This window comes from Corvus hawaiiensis, chromosome 19 (genome assembly GCF_020740725.1).
Source record: "Corvus hawaiiensis isolate bCorHaw1 chromosome 19, bCorHaw1.pri.cur, whole genome shotgun sequence".
NCBI classification, from domain to species: domain Eukaryota; kingdom Metazoa; phylum Chordata; class Aves; order Passeriformes; family Corvidae; genus Corvus; species Corvus hawaiiensis.
This window is the reverse complement of record NC_063231.1, coordinates 6,701,928-6,729,712: the sequence shown is the minus strand read 5'-3', so window position 1 is coordinate 6,729,712 and position 27,785 is coordinate 6,701,928. Positions and strand designations below refer to the sequence as shown.

Sequence of the window (27,785 nt, the reverse complement as noted above, 5' to 3'; positions counted from 1 at the left end):
TGAGTAATGTAGAATTGCAGCTCTTGCAAATTGTCCTGAGGTACAACTTGACATATAAGTTCTTGGCCTATTTATTACCCCATGTCTGAGTGTTCCCATAGGTATTACGGCATTAAACCACAGCCGAATTTAATATCAGGAGCCGCAGCATTTGTATTTTAGCTGTAGATCAGTGAGCAGGTGATTTGGGCTGTGTGCATGGCGTGTTTGGCAAGCTCTAGCCAAGGGATCTGTTTTTCAGCAAGGATATTTGAGGTATAAGTTGTGTTCAACACCTTTTTTTTTTCTTTTTTATTACATTTTCTTTTAAATGCTGCTGTTTTCCCCTTTGCTATCCTGTGTCATCACAAGCTCCTTCCAATATCTGTGCAAGTCCTCAGGGATTCACTACTGTGCTGAGATAACACCACACCAATTTGGGTCCCCATCTACCCTCAAGCTGGGTTGGAGGAACTTGAGCTGCAAAGGCTGGGCCTGAGTAGTTTAACCCTTGGAAACAAAGATTCAAATGCCTGCATGGGTTTATGTGGGTTTTTTCCCCAGCATGTATCTATGAACCCTTTGGTCACCGTAGTTTTTTGGGGCTCTGAGGCACGGATGAGCAAGTGTTGACTCTGTCCCTGAGCTCTCTGCTCTCATGGTGTCAGGGTTGGGTGACCTCAAGTCAAACCCTACAGCCTGTGCTGTGGTGTGGCAGCTCCTGGTCTGTCACAGGAAGTTTTTGGCCAGTCATGAATATGTTTCATGTAAGTGGAAGGTGCAGTCAACTGCATGTGTGGCACATTGTCTTCTGCTCATAGCGTGGCTGCTGTGAACGTGCACATCTGGCCATAACCCACCATGGTTATGGTCCAGGCATCTAAAGCCACAAGTGGGGATTTAGACCAGCCAGTGCCAAACTGCCCCAGGGGAGCCTCGCAGCCGCTGTGTGTGAGCTGTGAGGTGAGCTGTGCCAGCCCACTGCCCCACGCCACCTCAGCGCCGCTGCTGTGACCCCACTGCCGTCTGCCAGCGCAGCGTCAGCTCCTGATTTTAATGAAGCCTTGCAGCAGAAAGGTGCAGCCACGGCCATGTGTTGGGGTTGAACGGGGAGAAGGGATCTGATATGTGGATCCTGTCTTTGCCACTGACTGGTCCTACACAGACTACACCACCGGGTTTTGTCTTCTGCCATATGTTTTCCGATAATGCCCGCCCACCCGTCGGGAAAAGCGCGGCGCTGGGCATCTGCAGGCATTGTTGGGAACCCTCTGTGCAGCGTGCTAAAAAAACATAAAAGGTATTAATTTAGGTCTGAGATTACCAGGAGTGTGTTTGTTAAGTTTTTGGGGTTTTTTCATACCTCTGTTTTCAGACTGCCCGTTTGGAATGCCAGGATCAGGTCCTTTCTCTGTTGCAGATTTGGGGCCTCCTGATAATGAGATTTTTTTTTGAGTAATGAGATTTTTTTTTTTTGAGCCATCCTGGTTATATCACCTCAGATCTCTGCTTTTGAAAAATCTTAGCTCAAATCTTTTGATGAGCTACTAAATAAAAAGACAGGCCCTAAAGGGATATTTACGTGAGAAAATGGCCCGACTTTCCCTTCTGCATAAGGAGAATCAGTGTGGGGGATGTCAGAGCATTAAGCCTCAGTACATGCCACTTCTGCCTAAACCTCCTGAGGTGGTACTAAAGCTCTGATTAACGTGAAGTCCATGTCTGGATTTACCTGCTGAAATTACAATGGACTTCTAAACCTTAAACACGCTGAAAGTATTTTCCTTCCATCTCCTGGGCTTTGAGTGAGCTATTGCCATTTTCTCACCACATCATTAGCATCAGTATTCTCACACTTGCAGTACTGGGGTTTGTTGTGTTTCCACATGTGATTTTTGGATATGGAGCTGTGCTGTTTGTTTCCTCAATTTCCTTCTCTTCTTTCCCCAGCCAGAGGAACTTACCAATGCCCTGGAGATCAGCAACATCGTCTTCACAAGTCTCTTTGCCCTGGAGATGCTGCTGAAAGTCCTTGTTTATGGTCCTTTTGGCTACATTAAGAATCCATACAACATCTTTGATGGGATCATTGTGGTGATTAGGTACAAACCTTGAGCTTTCTTTATGTGTGTTTCTCCTCATTTAGCTGTTTAATTAAACAGAAAGTAATGGAGAGTTGGCATAAATACCTTCCTGTGACACTTTACACTTCCCTCTGTAATTAATGCACTTAGGCATGATTGCTAATACATATCTTGGGATGATTTTATGGTCATTTTAGAGAGAGGCCCAAGCAGAAAGCTATCAGTCCCGATGTCCTGGGACAGCCTGGGATCCAAATGGCACAACGAGTCCCTGATTAAGTATCTCTGGTTTTTTGGCACATGCAAAAGCTATAATTGCCCCTGCAGCTGCAGTCACTGATTTCCAGGCGTATTTTTGACACTCAAGTGGGGCTCTGCTCTTTGCAAGCCTGGACAGAGTCCAGATCACCGCAGGCATTGGCAGCACATCTCTGCCCACTTTCTATCTCTCTTCTCTCTGCATTTCACCTTCCCTTCACTTTCTCTCCTCCGGGCCTTTGCACAAGGCATTGTCCTGTCACCTTGCATTGACCTTTTTTGTCCTCAGCGTGTGGGAGATCGTGGGCCAGCAGGGCGGGGGGCTCTCGGTCCTGCGCACCTTTCGTCTCATGCGGGTGTTGAAGCTGGTTCGCTTCATGCCAGCCCTGCAACGCCAGCTTGTCGTCCTCATGAAGACCATGGACAACGTGGCCACCTTCTGTATGTTGCTGATGCTCTTCATCTTCATCTTTAGGTGAGCATTTCCAATTCCCTGTCCTGAGGTTGCTCTGAGTTTTTAGGTGGGATGCTGTGGTGGGATGAGGAGATGACAGAGTCCATACCAAGACATGGCTTAGCTGAATGGTCCCAGGAACAGCATTGCTGGCTGTGGTTTGCTGCCCTAAATTCTCTCAGTTGGCCCAATGAGACGTTTGTCTTTGCAAAATGGTTTACAAAGAAAATCTTTCAGGCTGGATGATTCCTTGACATCACCCCAAGACAGCAATCCTGTTACATACCAACTATCAGAAAGCCTGGTACTAAAAATATTGCCAAGGAGAGGATGATGTTCCTAAAAAAATGTCAGACGTGGCAGTGCTTGTGCTTTTTCATGGCCTCGTCTTCAGACAAGTAGAAATGTTAGAAACAGGGTTGGCGTAGCCCTGTATTTTTAGATTTTGGTCTAGATTTTGAGAGGAGCCTTTCTCCTTCTACAGCCAACTGTGGTGTTTGAGCAATGCAGGCACTGGGAAGGCTGAAGAGAGCCAGTCTCTTCCAGGGGATAATGTCCCTTCTTCCAGTGAGACTCCAAAACTGCCATTTGCAGCTGTGGTGCTCAGTAGAGCTGTAAATAATTTGATTATTCAGGTTACTGGCAGAGAGCAGGGAAAAGCAGATTATTCCTTTAGTACCTATCCGTAATGAAAGGTATTCTGTTCTCCTGTCAAAATTGAAAAAGCTGTTCTGAGTCCCCTGATATGTCTTACTCAGGCATTTCACAGAAACCCTTTTTGTCTTCCTAATTCAATTGAAGCATATTTTGCTGAAAATGTGTCATTGCAAAACAGAAAGTCAAAACATTTTGTTTAGAAAATGTTGAAAGACAATGTTTTGACTAACAAAAAATGAAGCAGAAGAAAAATAAGGAGCAGACATACTTTTTGGTTGAAACTCCTTGACAGATTTGACCTAAATTCACAACTGGTTTGCGTGATCTCAAGGCATGTTTTTCAGCGAACAAAGGATCCATCTTTTTAAAAAAAACATAAAAAGGAATTACCCAGGTGAAATCAGGAGACGGTCACCCTGCTGTGTGATTACTGATTTGTGTGGTGGTCCCATTGTTGAGCCCCTGCTTCCTGTCATTTGCAGCATCCTGGGGATGCACCTCTTTGGCTGTAAGTTTGCTTCGGAGCGGGATGGTGACACTCTGCCCGACAGGAAGAACTTTGACTCCTTGCTCTGGGCCATCGTCACTGTTTTCCAGGTACAAAATGGAAAATGCCACAGTTGATGGGCATTTTGGGACTGCAAAGACTGGGGTTGTTTCCCAACGCATCTGACGGAGCTTAGTGAAGCTCCATGCCGTGGAAAGGAGATAACCCAGAACCACAAGTGCAGGTTTACGGGGGCTTTCAGACTGTTTTCCAGACCAAATCAGAATCCTGGTGAGGAGGGGCTGCCAAGGCAGGAGGCTCTTGTGTTTGCACACAAGATGGACTGGGTGGGTGAAAGTAAATGTAGAGGGAAAGGTTGGAAAGGAGGAGATCAGGACCATTTGCAGTGGTATTTCGACAAATAATGGAATCTGGTTTATAGCTGATATGTGCAGGGTTTTTTTTTCCTAGCAGCTCTGGGCCCTGTAACTCTGGGATCTGTGGAGGACTTTTAGTCATTTTGACTGACCAAAGGAAAGGTCTGACCAGTGTGATGTTACCCTCCCTTATGGCTGTCCCTGGACATGGGGGATGGTCAGGGCACTTTGCACAGGGTCCTTGCTGGTGGTTAGGAATCACAGTCACTCTGGTCCTCTGGTCTTCTGTGGCTCAGAAGGGATTTATCCTCTTATGGTTACAGCTACAGTGGATACCCTAAAAGCTTGTCTGGCCTATCCAGAGCGTGGATACCCAGCATGCTATCCTCCAGCATCTCCACAGTCCTGATACCCTTCCTCTGCAGATTTTGACCCAGGAAGACTGGAACAAGGTCCTTTACAATGGGATGGCCTCCACCTCATCCTGGGCTGCTCTCTACTTCATCGCTCTCATGACGTTTGGGAATTACGTTCTCTTTAATCTGCTGGTGGCCATCCTGGTAGAGGGTTTCCAGACAGAGGTAATGTCCTCATGCTCGTGCCTTTGCTTTCTTCTCAAGTTTCAGGGCCTCCAGATCCTGGAATCTGATTTCTGAGGCGGACAGCAATACCTTGACAGAAGTGGTATGGGGAAAATGTGGGGTAAAATATTAGGTCTTCTTTTTATGGTTTTTTTCTTCTTCTTTTTTTATTTCTGTAGCCATGGTGCAATTTAATACAGCAAACCCTCTAAATGAAGGGCTTAAATGAAAAGCATTGTTAGCATTAATGCAGGAGTGGGAATTGAGGGGTGAGTCAGGCACTGCGGATGGGATTGCTGCTATGACAGTCTCTTTGAAACAGTTTTCCCCGTGTTTGTCATCCAGATTAAAGGCCCCTCCTGAAAACTTACACAGGCTGGTAAGAGATTAGTGACACGATTATCTTTTTTCATGGTATGCGTTCATGGAGCTCTTCCAGTTTCCAGCCCTGCAATGCTCTGCATATTTTAAAGTATATGATTTCTGGTCTCTGCCATCTGCTCCCTCGCAATGGGAGCTTCCATGAGACATCCTGGGTTTCTGGAGGCTTTGAGGGGCACATAGGCTTGAGCTCAACCTTTTTTTCTATCCTACTGCCAATCCAACTGTCCAGCTTGGAGTGGGTGTGCATGTCACCTAGTCCCCCTCAGAGTGGGGGACCTGTGATGCCCACCTTCTCCCTGCAAAAAACTTTTCAGCTGTTGAAGAACCCCCATAAGGGGAGGCGACCCTTACACCCTGCCTGGGTGGTTGGTTGGAGATGTAAATATAACCTAAAACTCCTCACTGGGGTCTGCTTGTATGGGCTGTGCTTCTACACTCTATCTCTGATTTTTATAAGCATTCTGGGGTGAATAAATATTATTTAGGATTTGTTGTATGTGTATTATAATATCCTGCCACCCTACAAACAGATCATTACTATTTTTGAAGTCTGGAGTTAAATTAATGGAGTCATACCAGGACATAGCAAAAAGAAATATTTTTTTATATCGTCTGTCTCCGTGCTGGTGCTTTTCTTTTTTAAGTGTTACTGTTGTAGCTGTTTCTGTCTGTAAATGCCCCCCACCATTCAGCCAAAGGGACAATCACTGCTGGGTTCTCTAGAAGAGCAAAATGTTCCCTTGCCCAGTTCTCTCAAATAGCAAAAATGTTCCCGTGCCTGAGTGAGAAGAGGTACAAAGCTCCTTGTCTGCTCCTGGTGACAGCTTCGAAACCCAACCTTTGTTCAGTCTGGCAAATTGATCTTTGAAGGTCACCAGCACAGGAGATGCACACCTGGTGCACCCACTGTGCAGAGAAAAGGATACAGCCTTTAAATGCAGCAGCCCCTTTGCCAGCTCCTGGCCCTCGAGGGAGGCTGACTCCTCTGCCCCTTGGCTCAGCCTGCTTTCCCATGGGGGAGCATGCTCCTGCTCTACCACTGCAGCATGCCTCTTCCTGGGCAGCAAATTATCCCTTGCCTTGTGGCCACCTGTGCCATGGTGCAACTCCCTGTAAAGTCATGTCCTGCCTTAATGTGTTGTGGTTTTATTCCAGTAATGATGTCCTTGAGAGTATGGCTACCCTGGAGTCAGGGAAGTGCCTGCAGCACTCCTGAAATTTGCTCTTGGCTATTTGCTGCAGCTGGGCTGCTGCATCCACTGCCCCCACCTCTCCTCTGCCAGGGCAGTGCTGGGCTGGTCTGAGCCAGCTCCAGGTTATCTGTGTGAGCTGAAATATGCTTTTAGGGCTGTGTAAATCAGGCAGGAACCTCTGATTTTGGACAGCACTGGGACAGCCTGAAGCCAGTGATGCTCATGCCAGTATTGAGGTGGGCACAGGGACCAGGAACCAGAGCAGCCCCTGAAGAGCTGGTTTGCCAGTCCTGCCCAGCAATGGCAATTTTAACAAACTCACACCATATTTCTATAATTTGTGACTCTGATTACACTGCTATTTTATATCTCAGGCACTGATGATAGCTTTTTAATAATAATCTTCCTTCCACATCCTCGTTATTCTGAGTCCTCTACATTCTTCCAGTGAAGTGCAATGACACCAAGAGATCCCTCGGCTCAGTCCAGGTTTCCTGCAGCAGACAGGGAGCAAACGTCTCTGGAGGTTGGGCCCCAGGTCTGGCCTTGCTGGTTTATGTTTATTCAGCTTTGCTGGTGTAGCTTTGCGAACAGATCACGTTCTGGTTTTTGCAAGCCAGCACAGAGAGGATCCTCTCCTAAGCAGAATTAATAGAGAGATCATCTCTCACTGTAAACAAACCCCGGTGTCTCCCACCCGTGACTGCACTTGACTCTTCTGAGTTGAGTTTGTTGGGTTTTTTTTTCCATTCTCCTTCAGATTTCTGGGCTGAAACACAATCCTGGGGCTGCTGCCTTTATCTCCCTGGTCCTTGAGTGCCTTTCCTCAATCCACAAGCACCTCGTTAATTTTAGTGCATGGCTTTGCAGCCCCAGTTGCCAGGCAGCAGATGACTATAAGCAGCTGAAAAACTAAAAGGGCCTTTTCCAAACTTTAAATACAGAGCAATATATTTTGCAGGATTGAGGTGGGGTTTTTTTTCCCCCATTTTTGCCTTTAATTTGGTAACCAGCTTCTCTCATGCAAGAGGCACAGGCAGGACTTTTTACCACGTGGTTCTTTTTGACTGCACGTTCCCTGATTGAACTGGACCCTGGTGTTGGTGAGGAGGAGGTGAGCAGAGGACTCCGTTTGATCAAGCTGCTAAGTGGAAATTGCTGCCTGACCACTCAGGTCCCTGCCTTGGAGACTTCTCCCTGAAGAAAGGAATTACTCCCCTTAGTCAGGCATAAAGCTCCTCTCCCAAGGGAATTCCTAATAGTATTATCTCCAAGGCGTATTCTTGCACTGGTAATCCTCCCAGTTTGTGTCCTGTTGTCCCCACCTGTCCTCACTCGTGGGTTTGATCCTCCCCCTCCTTTGTGCCCCGCTCCCTCCCTGGCACCCCAGGTCCTCCAGCCTCTCCATCCTTTTCTCTGCAGGACATTACCTGCTTCCTTGGGGAAATACGGATGTTCAACTTCTGGGCTTTCACCAGGGGGAACAGCCCCTCCTCCTGCAGGGGAGATTTTGGATGGTGTTCTTCTTGCATCCCTTGCCTATTGCATTCCTATCGGCTTCAGTGGGATTTTCCTTGTGAAAGGAAAAGTTTCCGTCTTTTCCCTTTCGATGGCTTTTCCATGTCTCTCTCTGTTACAAGCAAAGACTTTAAGCTAAGTGTCCATCACATTGCTGGCAAATCCTTAACCTCTTCATCCCAGCCTAGGCTGGGATGAGTTTTGTAACCATTTAGCAACCAGAGGAAAGATCCATTGCCCTGTAGGCAATAAATTCAGCTGGTGGGACAATCTGTGCCCTCCTGCTGCAGCATGGAACCCCCTCCCAGCCCGTGGGACAGGACCAGGCACCACCACACTGCTGGAAAGTGCTGAGGAATATGGGGAGAGCCACTTGAGCAAGGGGAAACACAGCAAGGTGAAAAATTATGTGTGGTTTCCAAGTGGGAAGGGAAAGGCTGACTTCTGGTGCTGTGAAATGATGTTGGGGTCCTGGGGGTGGCAGAATTTCTCAGGATGGGGCTGTGCCCCTCTGGCTGCAGACCCCTGGTTTAAACTGCTGATTTAAATGGGTGTCTCCACCAACAGGGCTGACGAGGGACTGTGTCTCTCCTGAAATTAGGTATTTCACCTACAAGAGCACTGATATTGTGTTAATCAAACATTCATTAAAAGCCTCCATTGCTGCTTAATGAAGGCGTAATAAATAAAGATGCTATTATACAGCTGCAAAAAAAAAAAAAAGTCATGTTTTCAATTATTAGCTGGTGTTTCATTAGCACAATTATCACTTAGGAGCTGAAGCAAGCTCTGTTCGAAACACTTAATTTAAAGGGTGTAAGGCTGGTCCCTTCAAAGGGCTTCTCTCTACCCACTCTCTCCCTGTGCTGAGCAGAACGGATCCAGTGCCTGGCTCTCCATCGTGGCCACACACTGCCCTCCTCCCCCTTCCCCTCTCCTTCCCTCCCTCTTCTTGTGTGTTTTTTGATTCCCCACTCAGTCCTGCTGTTGAAACTGTGAAAATTGAACCCCACCTTCCCCTTCCTCCCCCCTCCCTGCCCCCGTTTCTCCTTCAGGAGATCTCCAAGCGAGAAGAAGCGAGTGGGCAGTTAAGCTGTATTCAGCTGCCTGTCGACTCGTCGGGGGTACGTACAGCACATCCCACCGCCACCGTGCTTGTCTCTCGTGGTGCCTGGTCACACACCGTGGTGCTGTTCTCATCGTAGTAGCTGTCATTCTTTTGGGGTTTATTTGGGTCTTTTGGAAGTGGTTTTTGGTTTTTCTTTCCTTTTTGTCACCCTCATTGTCAAGTCAGCCCTGATTTTAAGTCCCTTCCTTCTTTGAGCGAGCCAGGTAAATTAAGGTGGGTGCTTCAAAGTGGCTGATGTGGCTCCAGCCAACAGCTCTCGCTGACCCCTGTCTGGATGCCTGCCCTGGGGAAGGCTCCCCAAGGGGCTGCCACGTGGCACAGTCACATCCTGGGGATGTGGATGGTGATGCTGATTGCTGGGCACGACTGCCAAGGCTCCCTCACACAGGCGGGGGAGGATGCCCAGGAGTGAAGGGACCTGGAATCAAACCTGTTTTGATAGGTGTGTGTGTGTTGACGTGTGTGTGGGAGCCCTGTGCTCTGCAGGACAGGGTAGGATGGCAGCAGCTGCACTGTGGCGTGTCCCAGGAAGGCCGGTGGGAATGCTGGGATTGCCAGCGGGATGCCACGTTACAGGATGTGAAATGGTTCCCTTCAGCTCTGAGGAAGCCGTGGATCTCCGAAGCACAGCACACCCCAAAACCTCACCCTTCTGCCAACCTCATCTCTCTCTTCACCACTCCCTTCCCTTTCTGTCCTTTCCAAGAAGCCTGGCTTTTCCCTCAGCCCAAAAGCCCTTTCCCCTCGTATCCCAGTGTGTCAGTCCCTTTTGGTACAGGCTGGTTTAGCCGTTGTACTGCCTGGTCCAGCCTGACATCCACTCGTTTCCCAAAAGGATTTTAACTCCCTGTTCTCTCATAACCCCTTTTCTATCCAGAAAGGCAAACTGGGAGTGCAAGAACAGGTAACGGGCAGCAGCGCCGGCTGCGAGATGTTTGCCTGCACCGTCCTGAGTCTGGCACGTGGTGTTTGGGAGGGGATGCTCACTGCCCTCCAGACGTGGGGTTTGGTGCTGGGGAAGGGGGTGGGAAGTCCCCACATAGCTCTGATTTTCCCTCTCGGCACATGTCTCACTGTGCCCCTTTAAAACTTTCCTTGGGACTGTTGAAGAGCACTCCAGGAATACAAATCACGTCAAATTCTTCCCATTATTTATTTCTTTTTAAAAACTCATTAGGGAGAATGAGTAATTCCTGGCAGGCCTGATGACAGGCTGAGCTGGGAGCCTCCGTGGGGAGCATACCTGGAGCCAGCTGGAGCCCCTGTTCACACAGAGACTGGATCTGACTCCAGCAAAGCTCAGGCCAGCCTGACTTTACTGCTCCCCCTTGCAAGGTGCATTCCTGACCTTCTCAGACTGTGTCCTGCAGGAGGAGCTTCCCTGAAAAGCACAGAAGTCCTGGATCCTCAGGAGAGGAAATTTTGAGCCAACACTTCACGTCACACTTTCTTTTGCCTTGAAAATATCTCAGAGTGTCCAGTGTGCCTGGAAAAAATATCTTTAACAGTTTAGTGACCCCACACTAAATAGGGGAAGAGTATTGGGGCTCATCCCTCTGGGGTTTTGCTTAACAATGGGGTGCAGGGCACTGACCTATGTTGGATTCATCTCTTCCTCCTGTCCCATGCTGGGTCCTTCTGAGATTTTACAATCAACAGGTACCCGAGCACCAAACCTCAGCAGTGCTGGCCAGGGCTCCTGGGGATGCAGCTTAGCCTTGGTGGGGTTTTCTGGGGCTCCTGGGCTCTCACTGCTAAAGTGAGGGTCTGCTTGGCTTCTCCCATCCCAGCATCTTCCCCCCCTTCCCACCTCTCCTCCATTGTGACAGGGCTTGGTGCCCTTTGCCAGAGCAGTGGTTTCAGCCATGAATCCTCCTCTTTTTGGATGGGTATCGATCGTTCTGGCGAGCACCTCTGCCCCTCTTAGGTGTATCCTGACTATACCACACCCTAAGCGCCTTTCTGCAGTGCCAATGGACAGAATCAGGGTCTGTGCCACAAGACTGAGCAAGAGCCCAGGCACCACGTTGAGAGCAATGGTCAACATCATCTTCCTCTGCCTGAGGATGGGCACCTGTCAGAGCAGGCAGGTCTCGCTCAACCACCGACGTTTGAAATGATACAGCAGAATTTAAACCCCCCAAATGATCCAGCATAAATCCCCAAAACTCCCGCTCCTCTTGTGTGTGGCAGCTGGGAGGGAAAGGGCCCCTTGTGGCAGCCGATGTTGGGTACTGCCACCTGGATCCTCTCTGTGCTGATGGGGCGTCCATGGACATGTGCACATTTGTCACGTTGGAAATTCGGGGTCTGTTGTGCCCTTTCCAAACCCTGGATTGCTCCATCAAAGCATCACTAGGAAGAGCCATACCCAGGGAGTTTTAGGTGTGTAAATTCAGAGAGATTTAGTAGGATCATCTTTTGTCCTCAAATTGCTCATTGATATCTGTCCTTCCCTAACATCTGCCACATATGCAATTCCAGCAGCACAAATTAAGCAATAGTTTGTTTTTTCTCCTGATCCCTTTCTGGGACCGTGTTTGGAGCCAGAGGCAATCCGTCTTCCTGGGAGGAGGTTAATTAGTCTGTGGTATAAACCTGTGCATGCGTCATTCTGTGGAAGGTGATGTTGCATCGTGGTACCCAGTTCAGTGGATCCGTAGGTGTGGTGTTGGACACGGGAATCCATTTTTGCAGAGGGCTGTCCATGCACTGTGGCCTCTCAGCCTCCTTGCTGAAGCCTTCTGTTTTGCTCCAGGGTGATGCTTCCAAGTCCGATTCCGAGGGGGATCTCTTCCCCCGCAGCCTGGAAGAGGAGGGAGGACTTAAGAAAAACTTGTCAAATCCAGCCTGTGAGTAATAACCCCGGGAGGACAGGCCCTTCCACAGAAAGGAAAACAGTGCAAACAGTGTGTCCGAAAGGAAAAAACCCTCCTAGAGGAAACGCTGTAGGTCCCCGTTGTGTCATGCTTGACTTTGCAGCACGCTCGGGGTGGGATTGTGGGATGCAGGCAGGGAGAGACATGATTGCATTCGAACTGTAATTTCCTCACCAAGCCAGAGGTCTGGTCTCCTCCTCTGCTGGAGGAGTTTGGAGAAAGAGGATGGAGGGAGTGGGCAGGAAGTTCCCAGGGTTGGAGCTGGTGGGTGTTTGATTGGAGGTTGAGGGGCAGCAGGCGACATTTTGGGTGTGCTCTCCTCTACCGCTGACACTGATCCCTTTGACACCTGATCCCATTCCTGTTTGACATCCCCCTGCTGGGCTGAACGACCCAATTCTCCAGAAGGGTTTTTTGGCCCACATCCCCCTGATGCTCAGAGCAGAGCCCTTCCTGTGCAGCAGCTTTGCCTCCCCACGAGCAGGCTGTAGGTGTTCCCCCTTGAGGTGTGACACCTAAAACCCGCTTGTGTTTTCCAGTGATGGCCCTGAGCGACCACCCGGAGCTGAAGAAGAGCCTGACCCCGCCGCTCATCATCCACACGGCCGCCACGCCCATGCCCATGCCCAAGAGCGCCGTGTTCGGGGACGCGGCTCAGGGCCACGAGTCCCGCCGGGCCAGCGGCGTCTCCATGGACCCCGCGGCTGCCTACGAGCTCAAGTCCCCGGTACTCGCATCACCTCCTCCTGCGGATGTTCAGTGCGTCCGTGGGGCTGTCCGTCCATCCAGCCGCCCCCGCCGGCCTGGGGCGGGTGACACGGGGCTGATGCGCTCCCTGTCCCTGTCCTTCCCGCAGCCCAGCACCCGCAGCTCCCCGCACAGTCCCTGGCGTGCCAGCAGCTCCTGGAACAGCCGCCGCTCCAGCTGGAACAGCATCGGCCGGGCCCCCAGCCTCAAGCGGCGGGGGCAGAGCGGCGAGCGCAGGTCCCTCCTGTCCGGGGAGGGGAAGGAGAGCTCCGAGGAAGGGGACAGCTCGGATGAGGAGCACTCCAGCCGGGCCGGCAGCTTCAATGGCTCTTTGCCTCACCGCATGGAGTCGCTGGAAACAAAAGGGTCCTTTGACCTCCAGGATACCCTGCAGGTGCCTTCCCTGTACCGGACCAGCAGCATGCACAGCACCAGAACCTCTGCTTCTGAGCACCAGGACTGCAATGGGAGGACCTCTCCGGGTCTGCTGCTGCACCAGCTCCACCTGGATGAGCCCCACCAGGATGGTGATGATGGCGATGATGAAGGCAACATGGTAAGGAAGTGCCACGTGCTCATTTTGGGCTTTTTGACTTGTCAAAGCAAAGCCTGTCCCCGTCTCAGGAGTGCACAAGTGGGTGCAAAAGGGATTAGGTCTCACCATCACCGCCAGACCAGACCAGAGTCACCCAGAAGGTTTCTGGGCAGTGGATGCTCTCTGAAATGGGGTTGGTGTCCTATTAAGTGTTACAGGGCAGTATCAGATGGCTCATGATGGAGACATCAGGGCAGAACTGCCCAGGTTCCACTAAATCATGCAGAGTGAAGGCTATCTATTTAATACACATGCTTTTCTGTGTTCATTTTTCCTTTTTTTTTTTTTTTTTTTTTTTTAAGCAAAACAAGTAACTCTCCCTGCTTTCTGTCTGTTATTCAGTTTTCTGCCCCCACACCAGCAGCAGAAAATTTCTGTAGACAATGAAAGGGCAAGGCTTGGTCCCCCATTCCCATGGCAGCATTAGTCCCATGGAGATGGTGGTAATTTCAGAGGCTCTGCATTAATTTCCATCTGAAGAGGCATTTCACCGATGAGTGTCTCTTTCACAGATCCAAAAAGTGGCATTTAGGAAATATTAGCTGAAAAGACTGCAAGTGCAGGGAAGGGATGAGGGTTCCTGATCCTTTTTTCACGTGGATGTTTGTATCTTAAGGGGGAAAAAAGGGAATCTGGCTGCTTTTCCAAAGTTGTTTGTGTGACTGGCAGAGTGGGGCTTGAGTTGGGTACAAGGGTGTCGCAGTTCCGGCTGTCACGTGTCCATTGGGGCCAGTTTTGGAGTGTTTCCTGCTCTTCCCAGGTTACCTCTTTGATTATACCTTGTTCCTAGATTTAAAAATGTGATGGTCTGATGTGTCATCCCCAGGGGTGACTCTGTTTCTGTTGGGGGAGCGGGTAGGGTTTGGGCAGAGACATGTGATGGTAGCAGGGCTGTTCTGAGAACAGGAAAGCTGCAGACTGTAGACGTGATTTTACTCTTTTGCACGGAGTTTATTGAATGAAAATGGAATTGGGATGATATGAAGGGAAGTGAGAGGCAGCGTTGGCTCCCGAGTCCTCTGTTCCTTACGGGAGGAGAAGGAGAGTTAGTGCTGGCAGAATGGAGTCACTCAGCTGTGACCGCCTTTGCAAAAAGCCATTATCCCATTACATCTCCAGCATGGATCCTCAGCCTGGGATTTTTACTGATTGTCATAACCTGCTTCTTAACTTCCATAAAATAAATTGAATTCGTAAGAAAAGGAGCAGTAATTATTTTTGGAAAAAAACCCCACTATTAAAACTGTTCAAGAGACCATGCTCTTTATTGCTAGCTAGGGATTTTTTTTCTCATGCTCCAGCATCTGCTGCTTTTCCAGCTCACCTGGTCCAATCATCCCACCGGTCCCTTTCTTTTTCCCCCCCCAGGATCAAAAGCCAGCAGTCCCCCTTGTGCTGGGTGTGGTGTGATGGGATGTGTCCCTCCTCTTCCAGCCCCCAGCCAGTGCTGACAATGAACTGTTGGATAAGATTTTTAATTTTTATTATCTGCTTTTAGCAGAAACTGAGCATCATCCTCTGTGTACTGAGGTCTGGCCATGGAGGGTGTGATCACCTCAATACCCTCCCATGCAATGGTCAGAAGCAAATGAAAAGGGCAAGAATTGACAGAATAGGGGAAATAAATTGTGTCCCAGCCCATGGGATAGCCACAACTGGGACACTTGCAGATGACTGGTGCCTTTCCTCATGCTCTGAAATAAGTCTTCACTGCAAATCACTAAACCAGATGGATCAGAAAATATTGCTTAGATTAGCAAAATGAACCCCCAGGTTGCAGAGCTTCCCTTTGGGATTCCCTCCTGACATTTGGGGGGAAACTTTGCTCCTAAATTAGCCTTGACAAAGTCAGGGAGGAAAAAAACTTGCGTTTTAAATGGAAAAAATGAAATACAGAACTCCCCATCAACAAAAGAAGAGAAGAACTTGACTGTTACTCAGATCAAAGTAATCCTAAATATGCCCTTCTGCATCAAAGCTTTGCATCCCTCCTTGCTGCCTGGATTTGATTGTCTCTGTGCAGAAATTAAGGAAGAGCAAAGGCTTCATCAGGATTTCCCAGGCTCCCCCTATATTAGTGCTGCTCTGCTGCTTTCAATGAGTTTATTCTGAATTCCCATCCCTCCAAGGGGCCAGAATCAGGCCCCTGACAGCTTCTCTCCCCAGAAGCAGGAAACCAGGGTGCTGAAATCTGTTCTTTGTTGCGTCACGGCAGACAAGGAGTCTCTCACAGAGAGAGTGAGCCACAGCCTTCTTGGGTTCACGTGGCTGTGATTGGGATCAGGAATCTGCTGCCAGATCTTTGTTGTTTCCAGCTGCTGGATTTTAGACCCTCTTAGGTGCTTTCTACCCAAATTGCTGAGTGCTCAGAGCAGAAAGTAAGGGAAATATTGAATATGCAATCAATGTGTCCCCTCCTCCCCAAAACCTCACTGCATTTTGCTATTGCAGCTCCTTTCCCTTTGCCTATTCCACTTTTTCTCTGTGGTGTGCGGTCCAGCCACTCCCAAACCCTCTCAGCCTGTCCCTGTTGCATATTAAAATTAAATAATCAGGTCCCAAGCACCTCTGTGCAGCTTCCAGCTTGCCTGGAGGTCCTCTGCCGCTCACAGAGCGTTTTTCAGCAGTTCCCCCATCCTTATAATAAATCTTTTATAAATCTGAGCCTTTCCCTTACTCTGAGGAGTGCATCAGTCATCTTTTATTGCCAACTGCCTTTCATCCTACCCTCAGAAGTGCATTAATATCTGAAATTCCTATAAAAAAAAAAAAGAAAAACTAGCTATTTATCAGCAGCTCTCATTGCTGTGGGATTGAGGGGCTCCATTCCCACTGCTGCCTGTTAGCACCCAGCATCTTCCCGTGTCCTGGCTCCTGCTGCCTCTGATGAGGGGTTTGGATGGGCTTACCCAGGGAGATTTTGTCCAAGTCACTGGCAACTGAATTGAAGAGTAGTTTTCTTCTCCCCCCACATCTTTATTCATCCTGTCCAGGTGTGGTTTATGAACAAATAGATGTGATTTAAGCCACATAATTGACGTCTCACTTTGAACATAATGCAGGCTTGAACAGCAATCAGCCCCATTGTCAGCGCTCGGAGCCTGCCTGGACCTCGCTGGGAAAGCCTTGGATGGGGCTGAGGCTGGAAACACTCGGGGTTTATTTCACAAATACCTTACATTTGGCACGAATTAACTGAACTGTGCTGTTCTGCTGGTGGAAATATGGAGTAATTCCTCTGAGTTTAGGTTTCTGGGGATGTACTTGGCCCTGCTCAGAGCAGCTGGGCTGAAGCCCCAGCCGAGCCCTGGTGCTCACCCTTACTGTAACCCACTGAATAGAGAGACATGATGGAAGATCACTTTTTGCCTTTGTTATCTGATTTAGCCCATGAACTGCAAGCTGCAACGATTAGCTAAACCCCAAAATATCTTTGGCATTAAGATTGGACAAAAGGAATATAAAGAAGCATTCTGCTGACGCATTACCATTCACTACAAATCCCCTTGATAAATACCAGAACTGCTTTGAATAATAGATACTTCTGGAAACCTTCCAGCTCACAAAATGAACTGGACTGAGTCGTAGCTATTACTCCATGTCCAGAGGCTGGGGTAGCAGTCACTGCTCTCACCACAGCTTTGAGCAGACACCCGATTTTTATCCATTTATTTACCTTTGTTAAATCTATGGATAATTAGACTAACCAGGCTGCTTGAAGGGATAGCACAACCCCAAGGATGCATGCTCTATTAAATACAGTTTAGAGAGAAGGGAGCAGTTCTGACTCCTTGCCTGAAGCTGGAAAAGGGATGTGAGAACATCCAAGACAACCAAAACTCCACTGGTGTGCGGTGCATGGGCTGTGTGTGTAGAAGTTGAGGGAAGGATGGATGGCTGAAGGAGCAGGGTAGAAAGCTTTAACTTTTCTTTTTGTTATTCTAAGTTTTCTTCTTATTTGCCCAAGGTGATTTTCATTTTCTGAAGGGTTCAGGTTGTCACCAAGGGCTTTCATTAAAACAAGCCTACACCAGTTATTCCCCATCACTAATGAGATTCCAGGCTGGGTGTATATAGAAGGAGAAAGCACTTCCTCCACTCCACTCAATTACCCTAACAAATCCCATTTTTACAGTCCAGAGTACTCCAAGTGCTAACAGTTTGCCTCAAAATGAATCCTTCCTCCCTCTTTCCAAGATGAAATAAATAAAAGTGCCTCAGTCCTGGAACACAGGTGCTCCTGGGGTGTGAGGGTGATTCCTTCACACCCCTCTGTGTCCTCACGGCCCTGAAATCTCTAGAAGAAGCTTCAAAGAGCTCACACAGTCACATTTCCAGGTCTGCCCATCCAAGCCCAGGTGGTAGCAGAGAAATAAGGGTGATGAAAGAGCAAGAATTGGTTTTTATTTATCTGCAAATCACTCTGGTGACAGAGCACACACCAGTCTGTGCATTTATCTTCTGGTGCTTTGATGTGGAAGGGCTGGGGAAGCCCTGGTGTGGTGGGCAAGATGTTGGCCTGGCTTTTAATGGTTGTCCATGCACAGGGTGCTAACACTGCTTTGCCAGTGGGATTAAAGATCTTGACTTTCCTTTGGAGGTCTGTGGATGAGAAAGTGATAAACTTAAGTCAGAAGGTGTTGCAGCCAGGATGAGGCATCCCCTCAGCATCCAATTCTGGATGTCTTTGGTTCACTTGTTGGCTCAGGCTTTTGCAGTCTGCCCTCCTGACCTGAAATGACCTTGCAGACAGTCTGTAACACAAGTATGCGTGGCTGAGGATGTGCTGTGGTTTCAAGTAGGAGTTAATTTGCAGGAATCGGATGGCCCATGTTCATGCAGGTCAGGCTGACCACAGTGTTCTCTTCTGGCTTTATAATCTTCCCATCTAATCTGTTCATGCTGCATGAGGGGCAGACGATCACCGTTGTGCTCCTGGACCAAAACCTGGGCCTCAAATGTTTTCTTCATCTTTCCAGTGGTGCATGGACACGGGGCTTGGCCCAGCAAGCACCAGGAATCTCTCCCTCTGCTCCCTTTATAACCTCTGACATAAACATTCCATATTGTTTTTAAAAAACCAAACAGAAATACCCCACAAAAATTCCCCAAAATACCTTAGAAAATTCAGGCAAGCATCTGATGAGTATTTGGAGGGACTGAGTGGGTTATCATTCCTTTGGGCAAGGGTTTTATTTATCACGTTTGTCCTCTTGGATAGCTGTGTGCCAGATGCAGTTACTGTGCAGAGAAAGAAGCAAGACCAAGCCCTGTGAGCTCACAGGGCTGGCACAGCCCTCATCTGGCTGCCAGAGCTCCTTCCGCTGCCCAGCTGGGTCTTTTTTGGGGACATTATTTTATTTCAGCTTCACTGAGCACTTGAAGACAAGTGTTTAGTGAAAAGCTGCCCCAAGTCCTTCACGTGGAAGTTTTGAGGGTTCATTGTTTTAACAGTTCTGTGTTTTCCTCCCGCTCTGTACATTTTCCCCCCAGAGCAAAAGGGACCGCATGAAGGCCTGGGTACGGGCACGGCTCCCCACCTGCTGCAAAGAGAGGGACTCCTGGTCCATCTACATCTTTGCCCCTCACTCCAGGTAAGGCAGGGCACTCGGGCAGTGGTGATGTGATAGGATGGATGGTAACAATGCATGCCTTTGTTACAATGGCTCACCTGCCTGTTTATCCCAGATGGGTCTCTGTATGTCAGTCCACACAACTCCCAGCCCTTTCCCTGCCCCAGCATGACATCAGGGTCAAATAGCAAACAGCTGCTGGCTGCAGAGAGCACAGGAGTGTCCAATGAAGACCCATAGCCCAGGACACGGCTGCAGCTTCATCAGGTTCCTCATTTACTTTGGCAGTGATGCCAGTGCTCTGAAAGTTTTCCAATTGGTGGAGTGTGATGAACTTGGAGCAAGGGGGAGAGGTGCAGCATCAAGCAGAAAAATCTGAATTGCCCCGCTGCACATTTCCAGCACAGCAAAGGACTCCCTGACCTCCTCAGCCTGCCTCTCAACTGAACTTCTCTGTCCTCTCCCTTCCCTTTCTCTCAGAGAACACCCTCTCCTTGTTGAAGGCCCCTGGCTCTGCCCTTCCCAGAGCCTGGCCTTGTGGAGCCAGCTGAGCTCCGTGCTGTTCGACGCGTTCCTCCGGACGCGCACCCACGCGCCCGAGGGTTTCCCGTGTTGGAGCCGAGGGCCCTGGACAGCATTCAGGTTCATTCATACAAAGATTAGAGAGATTTTCAGAAACAGACTTTGGGAAATGTAATACGGTATTATAAATCCTGGGTCAGTGTACAGCCATCTGTCACAATAAATAGCTTCTATCCCTTTATTCCGTGTGTGCTCAACCCTTATGGGCTCAGTGGGAGTGTTTTGTCCTTTATTTAAGCTAAACCTGTGCACCAGGAACCAGGTAGGGGGGCAGATCCAAACCTGGCCATGTGTCCGAGTCGTGGAAGCAGCTGCCCCATCCCAAGTGACCAAAATCTGCTACGAGCATTCCAAGGGCTTGAAATTTGTGGCTCAGTTCCATAGCTCAGGTCCCTTTCTGTTCATACCCCAATCTGCCCTCAGCGTGTGGCTCTGCCAGGGAGGGGATTGGGAGATTGGAGCTCATCTGCTTTGCAAGCAGAGCGCTCGATTCTCCTGCTATGTGTCGAGCTGCTGCGTGTCACCCCAGCCAGTCGAGCATTAATAGCTAGTCTGTGTCTACTCTCTTTTTTTTCCTCTCTCGACAGATTCCGTCTGATGTGCAATAAAATCATCACTCACAAGATGTTTGATCACGTCGTCTTGGTGATCATTTTCCTGAACTGCATTACCATTGCCATGGAACGACCCAAAATTGAGCCTCACAGCGCTGTGAGTTTCTGAGGTTAAGGTTTTCCTGTGCTCCTTGTGGAGCAAACACCCGTGGCTTGGACTCCACTGCTGTGCACTCAGTCTTGTTTTCTTTCTCTTTTTAAAATGGGAAGGTGCTAACACCCCCTGAGTATCCTTTGAATTAGGTGCAGCAACTCTCCTGGCCCCTACCCCGTCTCCTTTCAAAGCACAAGAGCAGAGATCGTGGCCTGCAATATATCCAATATCCCATTTCTAGAAGTACAATCAAGGTTTTAACACATGACATAGCATGACATCTGTCTCGGTTTCCTTCTCTGAGAAACCTTCAAACACTTTTCCTCTCTCAACACAATGTTCACTTCTTCCATCTGTTCCCCACAGGCACGTATGTGTGGTGCAAACGGAATGGGGGAAACTGTTCATTTCATACTCTTCTCTCCCCTTTGTGTATCAGCTTTGTTGTGACACCAGAAAACCTGAATTGATGCAGGCACTGCAATGCCAGTTCTCAGAATCACTTTGTTCTCATATGCTGTGTCAGGATTCCTCAAACTAGACCCTCACAGCACCAGCACCCAGCAATCAGAGGGGCAGAATCATCCTATTGCTCTTTTATTTTGGCATAGATTGGGGCTGAGATGCGCTGGGCTCTTGCTGATTTATCACCCAAGACTGCTCATATCACAATCGTATAGAATCCTGTTTTGTTGATGTAGGCGTGTCAGGCTGTTCATTTTTGTGGCTTTTCAATGTAAGACCTTAAAACTGGAGTCTAGGCTGCTCTGTGCCTATTTTAAGCGTTCCCTAGTAGTCCTCCTTACTGTAACAGTTTGCCCAGCAGTCCTTCCCCTAAATCCATTTTTTTTTTCAGTTCCCATGCAGCCATGCACCAACTCGCAGCTGCAAGAAGAGAACAGGGCTCCCTGCCAGCTGATCTAGCAGGAGGAGATCACCCTGCTTATCTCTAAATGGGGCACCCTGAGAACCTCCCTTTAAAATCCTAAATGCTTCCTCTGAGCCCCTTGCTATGTCCTCTGAGAGTTACCACTCCCCAAGACTGGCTCTGAAAGGAGCTGCAGTTACACAGAGATGAAGGGGAATGGGGTGACACGTGTGAGTTGGAGGAGTCCACAGCAAAGAGCTGCAGCACACAAACCCAGTATTTCATACAGGCGAGGAGGAGCTGTGGTGTCCCCTGGCATTGGGAGAGTGCTAAGAGAAAAGGAGGCAGGGAGTGGCGTGAGGTTTGTCACCATCAGGCTATAACCAAGGGAGCTAGACCATGGCCTGGGAGCTGCAGAGAAGAGGAATGCTGGGCACTGGGGCAGGGGAGCCAGGAGGAGTGCATGCGCCCTGCCTGTGCCGATGGAGCTCTCATCTGGAAACCGAGGGAGTTAGTTTAGGTTGAGTTGTTTAAAATAATTGTTCTTTGCTTCCCTGAGCTGCGGATTTTCTATCTGCTTCAAGCGAGTTCTCTGTCCCTGTCCCAGTTTCAGCTGGCTTATCAGAACAGGGGCTGCTGTTGCGAGCCAGCATGTGCTCCCCACCGCAGAGTGCACGACATGGGCTGGGGAGATTATCCTTCAAAATAGCCACATGCTTGCCAGGCAGGAATGCAATATCCTCAGTCTCACCTCTGTGCTATTGCTGTTTTATCTCCAGCTGCACAAGCAGGTCCCTATCCCCTCCCTCCTGCCCAGTGCCTGCCCCCCTACAGCAGTCTTTTGTGTGGCAGTCAGCTAACAACGGAGATGTTTCCTATCGCATCTCATGCAATCACACTACAGGTCTAGGACCTAATTAATTATGGATCCAGTATGGAAACAAGCTACTGTGTGGTTCCTGAGTCACTTCCAGTAAATCATGATCTGGCAAGCGAGAGAGTTGCCAAGGTGTTTTGTCTTGTTTAAATTGCATCTCATTTTGAGCGAGAGATCTGCATCTCTTATGGGACTGCTCTGTAGGGAGAGGCAGAAATAAATCCAGAATTGTTAAAAGCAGGGCTGGGGCCAATTGTATGTGCTCATACGTACGTGCACATGCATCATCGTTCCTACAGCCTCTGCCTTCTGCTGTCCATTTCTCAGTGCAGGGAATCAAAAGCTGTCAAGGGATTAGGGAAAAGTGTAATTTATTTAATAATCATCACTAAAAAGAAAAGTTTCTGCTAACTATAGATAGGGAACCAGTCCATGGGCTCATCTGTAATCACTGGCTGCTCTTGCTGAGTGGAGGCACTGAGGAGGGCACGGTCTGGTGGATAGTGCAGGGGACTGGGAAATGAGGCTGTTGGGCTTTGTGCCAGGTTTAGCCCGTGGCTTTGGGCAACAGAATCGACCTTTTGGGGGCAGGTCTCAGCTGGCATAACCCCCCAGAGCTTTGCTGGCTTCGCTGGAGCTGTGATAACTCATGCCTGCTGCACTTCAGCATCCCACGGGTCCTCCTGCCTCACAGCTCTGTCACTCTAATATTGACTTAATTTCTGGGAGAAGTGGGAGCTCAGTGATATTTACACGATGCAGTGATGTCTGCAGGTGAGGGGCAGGTAGAGATTTGTCAAGCACGTTTCAAGGAGGGCACATCTCCCTGTTTCCGCTCTGCGGGGGGAGGGTGGTTTGGGGGAAATGAGGAAGGATTTGGAGGCAAGTGGGAGGGTTTGTGGGGCAGGTGCCGGCGGCTGCCCCTGTCCATGGTGCTGACACAGAGCCGGCTACTGGCAGGGCTGAACCATGCAGTGTTATTGTCTAAATATTTGAATTTTCTCCTCTTTGCGAGCAAACAGTCCAAGGCTTGTTTCAGCACAGAATCTGGAGAACAGTTATCAGCCACCCAAATATGCATGGGGGGATGCACAGCTGCAGAGAGCAGGCTATAAAACATTGTCTCTCATTTTCTTTTTCATAGGAACGGATTTTCCTAACACTCTCCAACTACATCTTTACAGTCATCTTCCTGGCTGAGATGACAGTTAAGGTAAATGCAGGTGGAGGATAAGTGTGCCTGTATTATATTAGTTGTTTTTTATTGCAGTGGACTCACAAACCCCTTAGGTCTGCCAGCTGCGAGTGAGGTGTATATTTTCCTCTTCTGAATCATACTCAGATGCCCACCACATGCCTTATTCTGAGGACGTTTTACATAAGAACAATTTCACTGAAGCTGCTCTTGATTTACACCATTATAGGAGCAATGGGATCCTTGAATTCAGCAATCCTGCCCTATTCAGCAAAGCTCTTGAGCACATGCTTAACTTCAACCATGCATGTAAGTCCCATTGTCTTCAACAACTAGTTGTCCTCAACAACCTAAGCTGCTGTGTGCTTTCCTGAGGACGGAGAGACTTAAGCACGTTGAAAAACTTTGCTGGATTTGAGGCAGGAGGCTCAGAAACCCATGGCTGTAAATCTCTCCTGTGTAATTCATAATCATCTCGCTGAAGAATTGCTCTTTCTTTGGAAAGTTTTTCTAGTTTCTTTATCTGCAAAGCTTGTACATGATTGCTTTTGGTCAGCCACTCTGCACCTTCTCTCCTGCAGTCTATAGGAATAAAATATGATTGAATTTTTTTTATGCCAGAGGTAAACGTGTTAGGAACAGTTTTGTGCAGGTAGGTTTATCTGCATTAAAAGTACATCAGCTGTAAGGGACAACCTGGGATGTTTCTGCAGTGGTATTTTAATAATTCTTTCAGTAGAACACTTTGCTGGTTTGTCTAATGAGGCTTCTGTACTGGGAAGCAAATGGACTCCCAGACTGGTGTCTGTAAATAACGCGTTCTCAGCAGCAACTGAGCTGCAGCAAACACGTTGGATGTTAGTCATGATTTGTTGCAACTTGGTGTCCGGGCAGGTGGTGGCACTAGGCTTGTGTTTTGGGGAGAAAGCCTACTTGAAGAGCAGCTGGAACGTGCTGGATGGGGTGCTGGTGCTCATCTCCGTCATCGACATCCTGGTCTCGATGGTGTCAGACAGCGGCACGAAAATCCTGGGGATGCTGCGGGTTCTGAGGCTGCTGAGGACGCTGCGGCCCTTGAGGTAAGTAGAGGCAGGGGAAGATCTAAGGGATGTAGGATGTGCATGCCAAAGGTAGGGCTGAGCATTCATGCAAGGGAAGGGGCAGACGAGACAAGGGCACAGCGCCTGTCACCGCTGCCATCCCAGCCTCCCGCAGCTCTGCAGACAATGCCGGTCCGCAGGTCCTCTGAGCTGCAAGAGCTCTGGGCCCTCGCTGTGTTTTAGGACCAGCCCCAAGTGCAATAGGAAACTGATCAATGCCTCTTTTGCTCATTAAAACACACATCCCCTGCTATTTGTGTTCTCATTTGCTCTGTGTAAAGTGCAGCTTAACAGCTTCTTCTCCCCCTTTCCTTCAGGCAGTCAGCGGCTTTTGTAACAAAGAAGGAAATTAGTAGCAGGTAGCAGATCATTTTTTAAGGAAGCAGAGACTCAACTGTTGCTTAACCTAGAATGCAAAGAAGCTTTTTTCCCCAGCTCCCCATTAGTTTTACAGAGACATTTACTTTGAAAATGACCCAGACAAGATGAAAACAATTGTCCTGCCAACTTGGCCCCCCAACTCTGCCAGCAGGCAGTATCCACTCTGGAAAGAACCTGCCCAAGGACCAACCTCTTCTAAACAGGCATCTGTTTGTGACCTGTACCCCAAGGCACAAAGGTTTCTCTTCATGCTAAATGCAGTTCCTCTTTAATACCATTGTTGCTGCTCCTGTTATGCAGCAGCTAATAAACCTTCATGCTCAAAGCATCTTTGTGTGCCTGCCATATCTTACTGCTGCTTCCTCCATAAAAAGGTTTGCTTTGAGTCAAGATTTTTCTCTTTCAGAACAGAAAAATGGGGCCCTGCTTCTGATAGAAGATGTTGTTTTACTACCCCTGTGTGAATAACTCTAAATAACAATGGCCATCCCTATACATATATCTTTCAAATATTCTCAACAGCTATAAAGGACATTCTGTTCAGTTGGTCTGTATATGTGTGTTGTGCCTGGTGAGTTTTAGGATGTGAGCTGCTTTTAATCATTTTTCTCTGGACAGCTGGCACCACTGGGGTAGTTCAGCTTGCTCCCCATGTAAGTAGACTGTATTCCTATGTGACTCCAATTCAGACTCTTCTCTCTTTGTGTGGCCCCTGGTATCTCATGTCAGCTGCAGTTTCTGGGGTAGTTTCTGCCCAGTTTTTGGTTGGGTGGATTTGCTCTGCTCCTCTGTTTCTGCTGATTTTTGACGCATGTTAAGAAAACCTATAAAATAACCTAGATGGCTCAGGGTAAAAGAAGGATTGATTTCTCTTCTCTGAACTGTGGAATGGAAGTTTCTCTTTTGATGTTCCATGGTTAAATCAGATTTAAAGGGAGACATTTGGGTTGTGCTGATCTCTGCTGGAGTCACCTGTCTGACCTGGTCAAAGCCCTGTATGCTTCTTTGTAGATCTGTGGGGCTGTCTGGGTCTTTTTTAACTGGAGCCTTTCTCTCTAGTCACCTATGTGCATGAATAATCTGCAGCTATGGGTTATAACCCACTCAGTAACTGCAGGCTGGAGGAAGACCTGCCATCTGAAGCATGTGAGGGATTAGGCTCTTCCATTGCTATTGCATTCCTGTTGGTATTTGATTTGTTTTCTCAAGAGAGTATGTGAATGTTTTCAGCCAACGTGCTGCTCTCTACTACAAAGGAAACGTAAAAAAAAGACAGCAACAAGCCCATTCCCTAAATATGTTCAGAATCAGTTCTGTTCTTCCGTAATTAGATTTGTAGGAAACGAAAAAGCAGCCATCAAACTGGGGGCTTTTCAGTAAGTCATAAATCTCTGCCTGTGGAAGCCCATCTGCCTCCGTGCTGCACATCTGGGCTGCCCTGAGCAGCCTCTGCCCACAGCTGCCCGTGCTGCCTTTGCCGCAGGCTCGGAGTGTGGCTCAGGGATCACATCCTCGCTGCACAGCTGGGGATGTGCAGCTGCATCGACGCGGGGTGACAGCTGGGACAGGTGAGCTGAGGTCTTTGCGCACCGTGGCTCCAGTTCCCGTGCCTGGGTGAAGTCTCCCATGGAGGCTGAGCCAGTTTTTCTTTTCCAGGAAGGTGTAAGGCAGAGACCAAAGCAAATGCACCACTCCCACCACAGAGGAGCAAACCTGACCCCTTCTGTCCTCCCTTTCTGGGGGCACTCCAGGACAGGGCTGCAGGAGGTCACCCTCAGTGAGAAGCCAAGCCACAGCTGCGTGTGTCACGCTCAGTTCAAGAGCAGAGACAACCCTCGTCATCTCTGTGTTGCCTTTCCCACTGGACAGCCTGGAAGGGGGATTCTTGCAAAAGATCTCCCTCATTCTGTCTCTGATTTGCTCCTGTAGAAACCACCCCATTGCTTTATGGAGCACACCAACCCCCACATGCTTCTGCCTTCTGCCCAGGCATTAAAAAACCTGACCTGTATGCCAGTCACGGGGTTGTGATTGCGTGATTGATTATCAGCCTCCAAATTGAGTCCATGAAGATTCAAGCCCAGCTTTATGACCAGAATTCCAAAAATAAATCCACAAAGGAGTGACATTTAAAGATGCTTCCATGATCCTCTGATGTTTCAGCCAGTAAAGGGATTGCTTATAAAGTAACATTCCTTCCTAATGCATTCAACCTGCTGTTGTTGGGATCAAGTGTTGTAGAGTCAGATACAACAGAAATCAAAATTGAAAATGTATTTAATGTGGGTGGACTTCAGGGCTATTTTACTCTCTGCAGAGCCCGGGCTTTGACTTCTAAAGCACACAGATAAATTATTCACTTTTATACTATCATGGTCTAATAGTAATTTCATAACTCTCTTCTATCTATCATATCTATCATCACCTTTGCTAATTTTTTTTTAATCTGTGGAGGAAGATCTTCATTAATGTTGATCTGTTGCTTCATCTAAGTACTAATACTTCTTCTGAGAGCTCTCATCAGGAAGGCTTAATGTTGGTAATGAATCCAACTGGGATGAGGTTGGCAGTGGGTTTGGAGCATCTCACACCAGAGGTTTAACAGCGTTGGGAATGCTCAGACCAGAAGAACCAGGTGGAATTAGAGGGATTAACATTTCTTCACACTGAAAAAAAGAAGAAAGAATGTCTCATTTAAATTTCCCTGTTTGTTATATGTCTAATGCAGACTGGAATTGTGCTGAATGGAAGCTCGTCAGGTCTCCTGTTCTTGCACAACTGCAGGGCTCCAAATCAGCCACATCCTTCAGCCATAAATTGCAGGGGTGTGGGTCAGATAATAAGATTTTACAAGCTTGGTAGCAGCAGGACCTTGGCAATACTGATGAGGTGTGGGGATGCTGTATGTTGACATATTGGAGGTGATACTAATAATCTGGAAAAGCTGAGAATTTCATTGACACCTTAAGAGAATTGTCAGACTCTGGAGAATATCAAGAATCTTCGCACAGACTTGCCTCAGTGTTGGATCCGGCCCTTAGTCTGAGGCAGCTCCAAGGTCTGAAGGTTTCCGTTAGTAAGAACTATTATTTTTCACAATTTTTTCAAAGTCTTTTCTCCCTGTAGTGCTGAAAACAGCACTGGCATGGAGCTAAACTGTGGCAGCTTTTACCCTAATG

At 48.4% G+C, this 27,785-nt stretch overlaps 1 protein-coding gene across 25 annotated transcripts in view; it reads left to right on the top strand.

Moving 5' to 3' along the window:
* CACNA1G (calcium voltage-gated channel subunit alpha1 G) overlaps positions 1 to 27,785 on the top strand; it is a 146,725-nt gene that overhangs the window by 76,902 nt on the left and 42,038 nt on the right. For 11 of the 25 annotated variants that reach the window (XM_048323351.1, XM_048323347.1, XM_048323341.1 and 8 more), the window contains exons 11-22: positions 1,930 to 2,081; positions 2,611 to 2,796; positions 3,915 to 4,029; positions 4,722 to 4,877; positions 9,028 to 9,096; positions 9,979 to 10,005; positions 11,860 to 11,953; positions 12,520 to 13,283; positions 18,816 to 18,916; positions 20,065 to 20,188; positions 23,075 to 23,143; positions 24,020 to 24,204. In XM_048323351.1, the coding sequence (XP_048179308.1) occupies positions 1,930 to 2,081; positions 2,611 to 2,796; positions 3,915 to 4,029; positions 4,722 to 4,877; positions 9,028 to 9,096; positions 9,979 to 10,005; positions 11,860 to 11,953; positions 12,520 to 13,283; positions 18,816 to 18,916; positions 20,065 to 20,188; positions 23,075 to 23,143; positions 24,020 to 24,204 (2,042 nt within the window). The remainder of the gene's footprint in view (positions 1 to 1,929; positions 2,082 to 2,610; positions 2,797 to 3,914; positions 4,030 to 4,721; positions 4,878 to 9,027; positions 9,097 to 9,978; positions 10,006 to 11,859; positions 11,954 to 12,519; positions 13,284 to 18,815; positions 18,917 to 20,064; positions 20,189 to 23,074; positions 23,144 to 24,019; positions 24,205 to 27,785) is intronic. The other 14 variants (XM_048323358.1, XM_048323364.1, XM_048323354.1 and 11 more) reach the window with 6 other exon arrangements.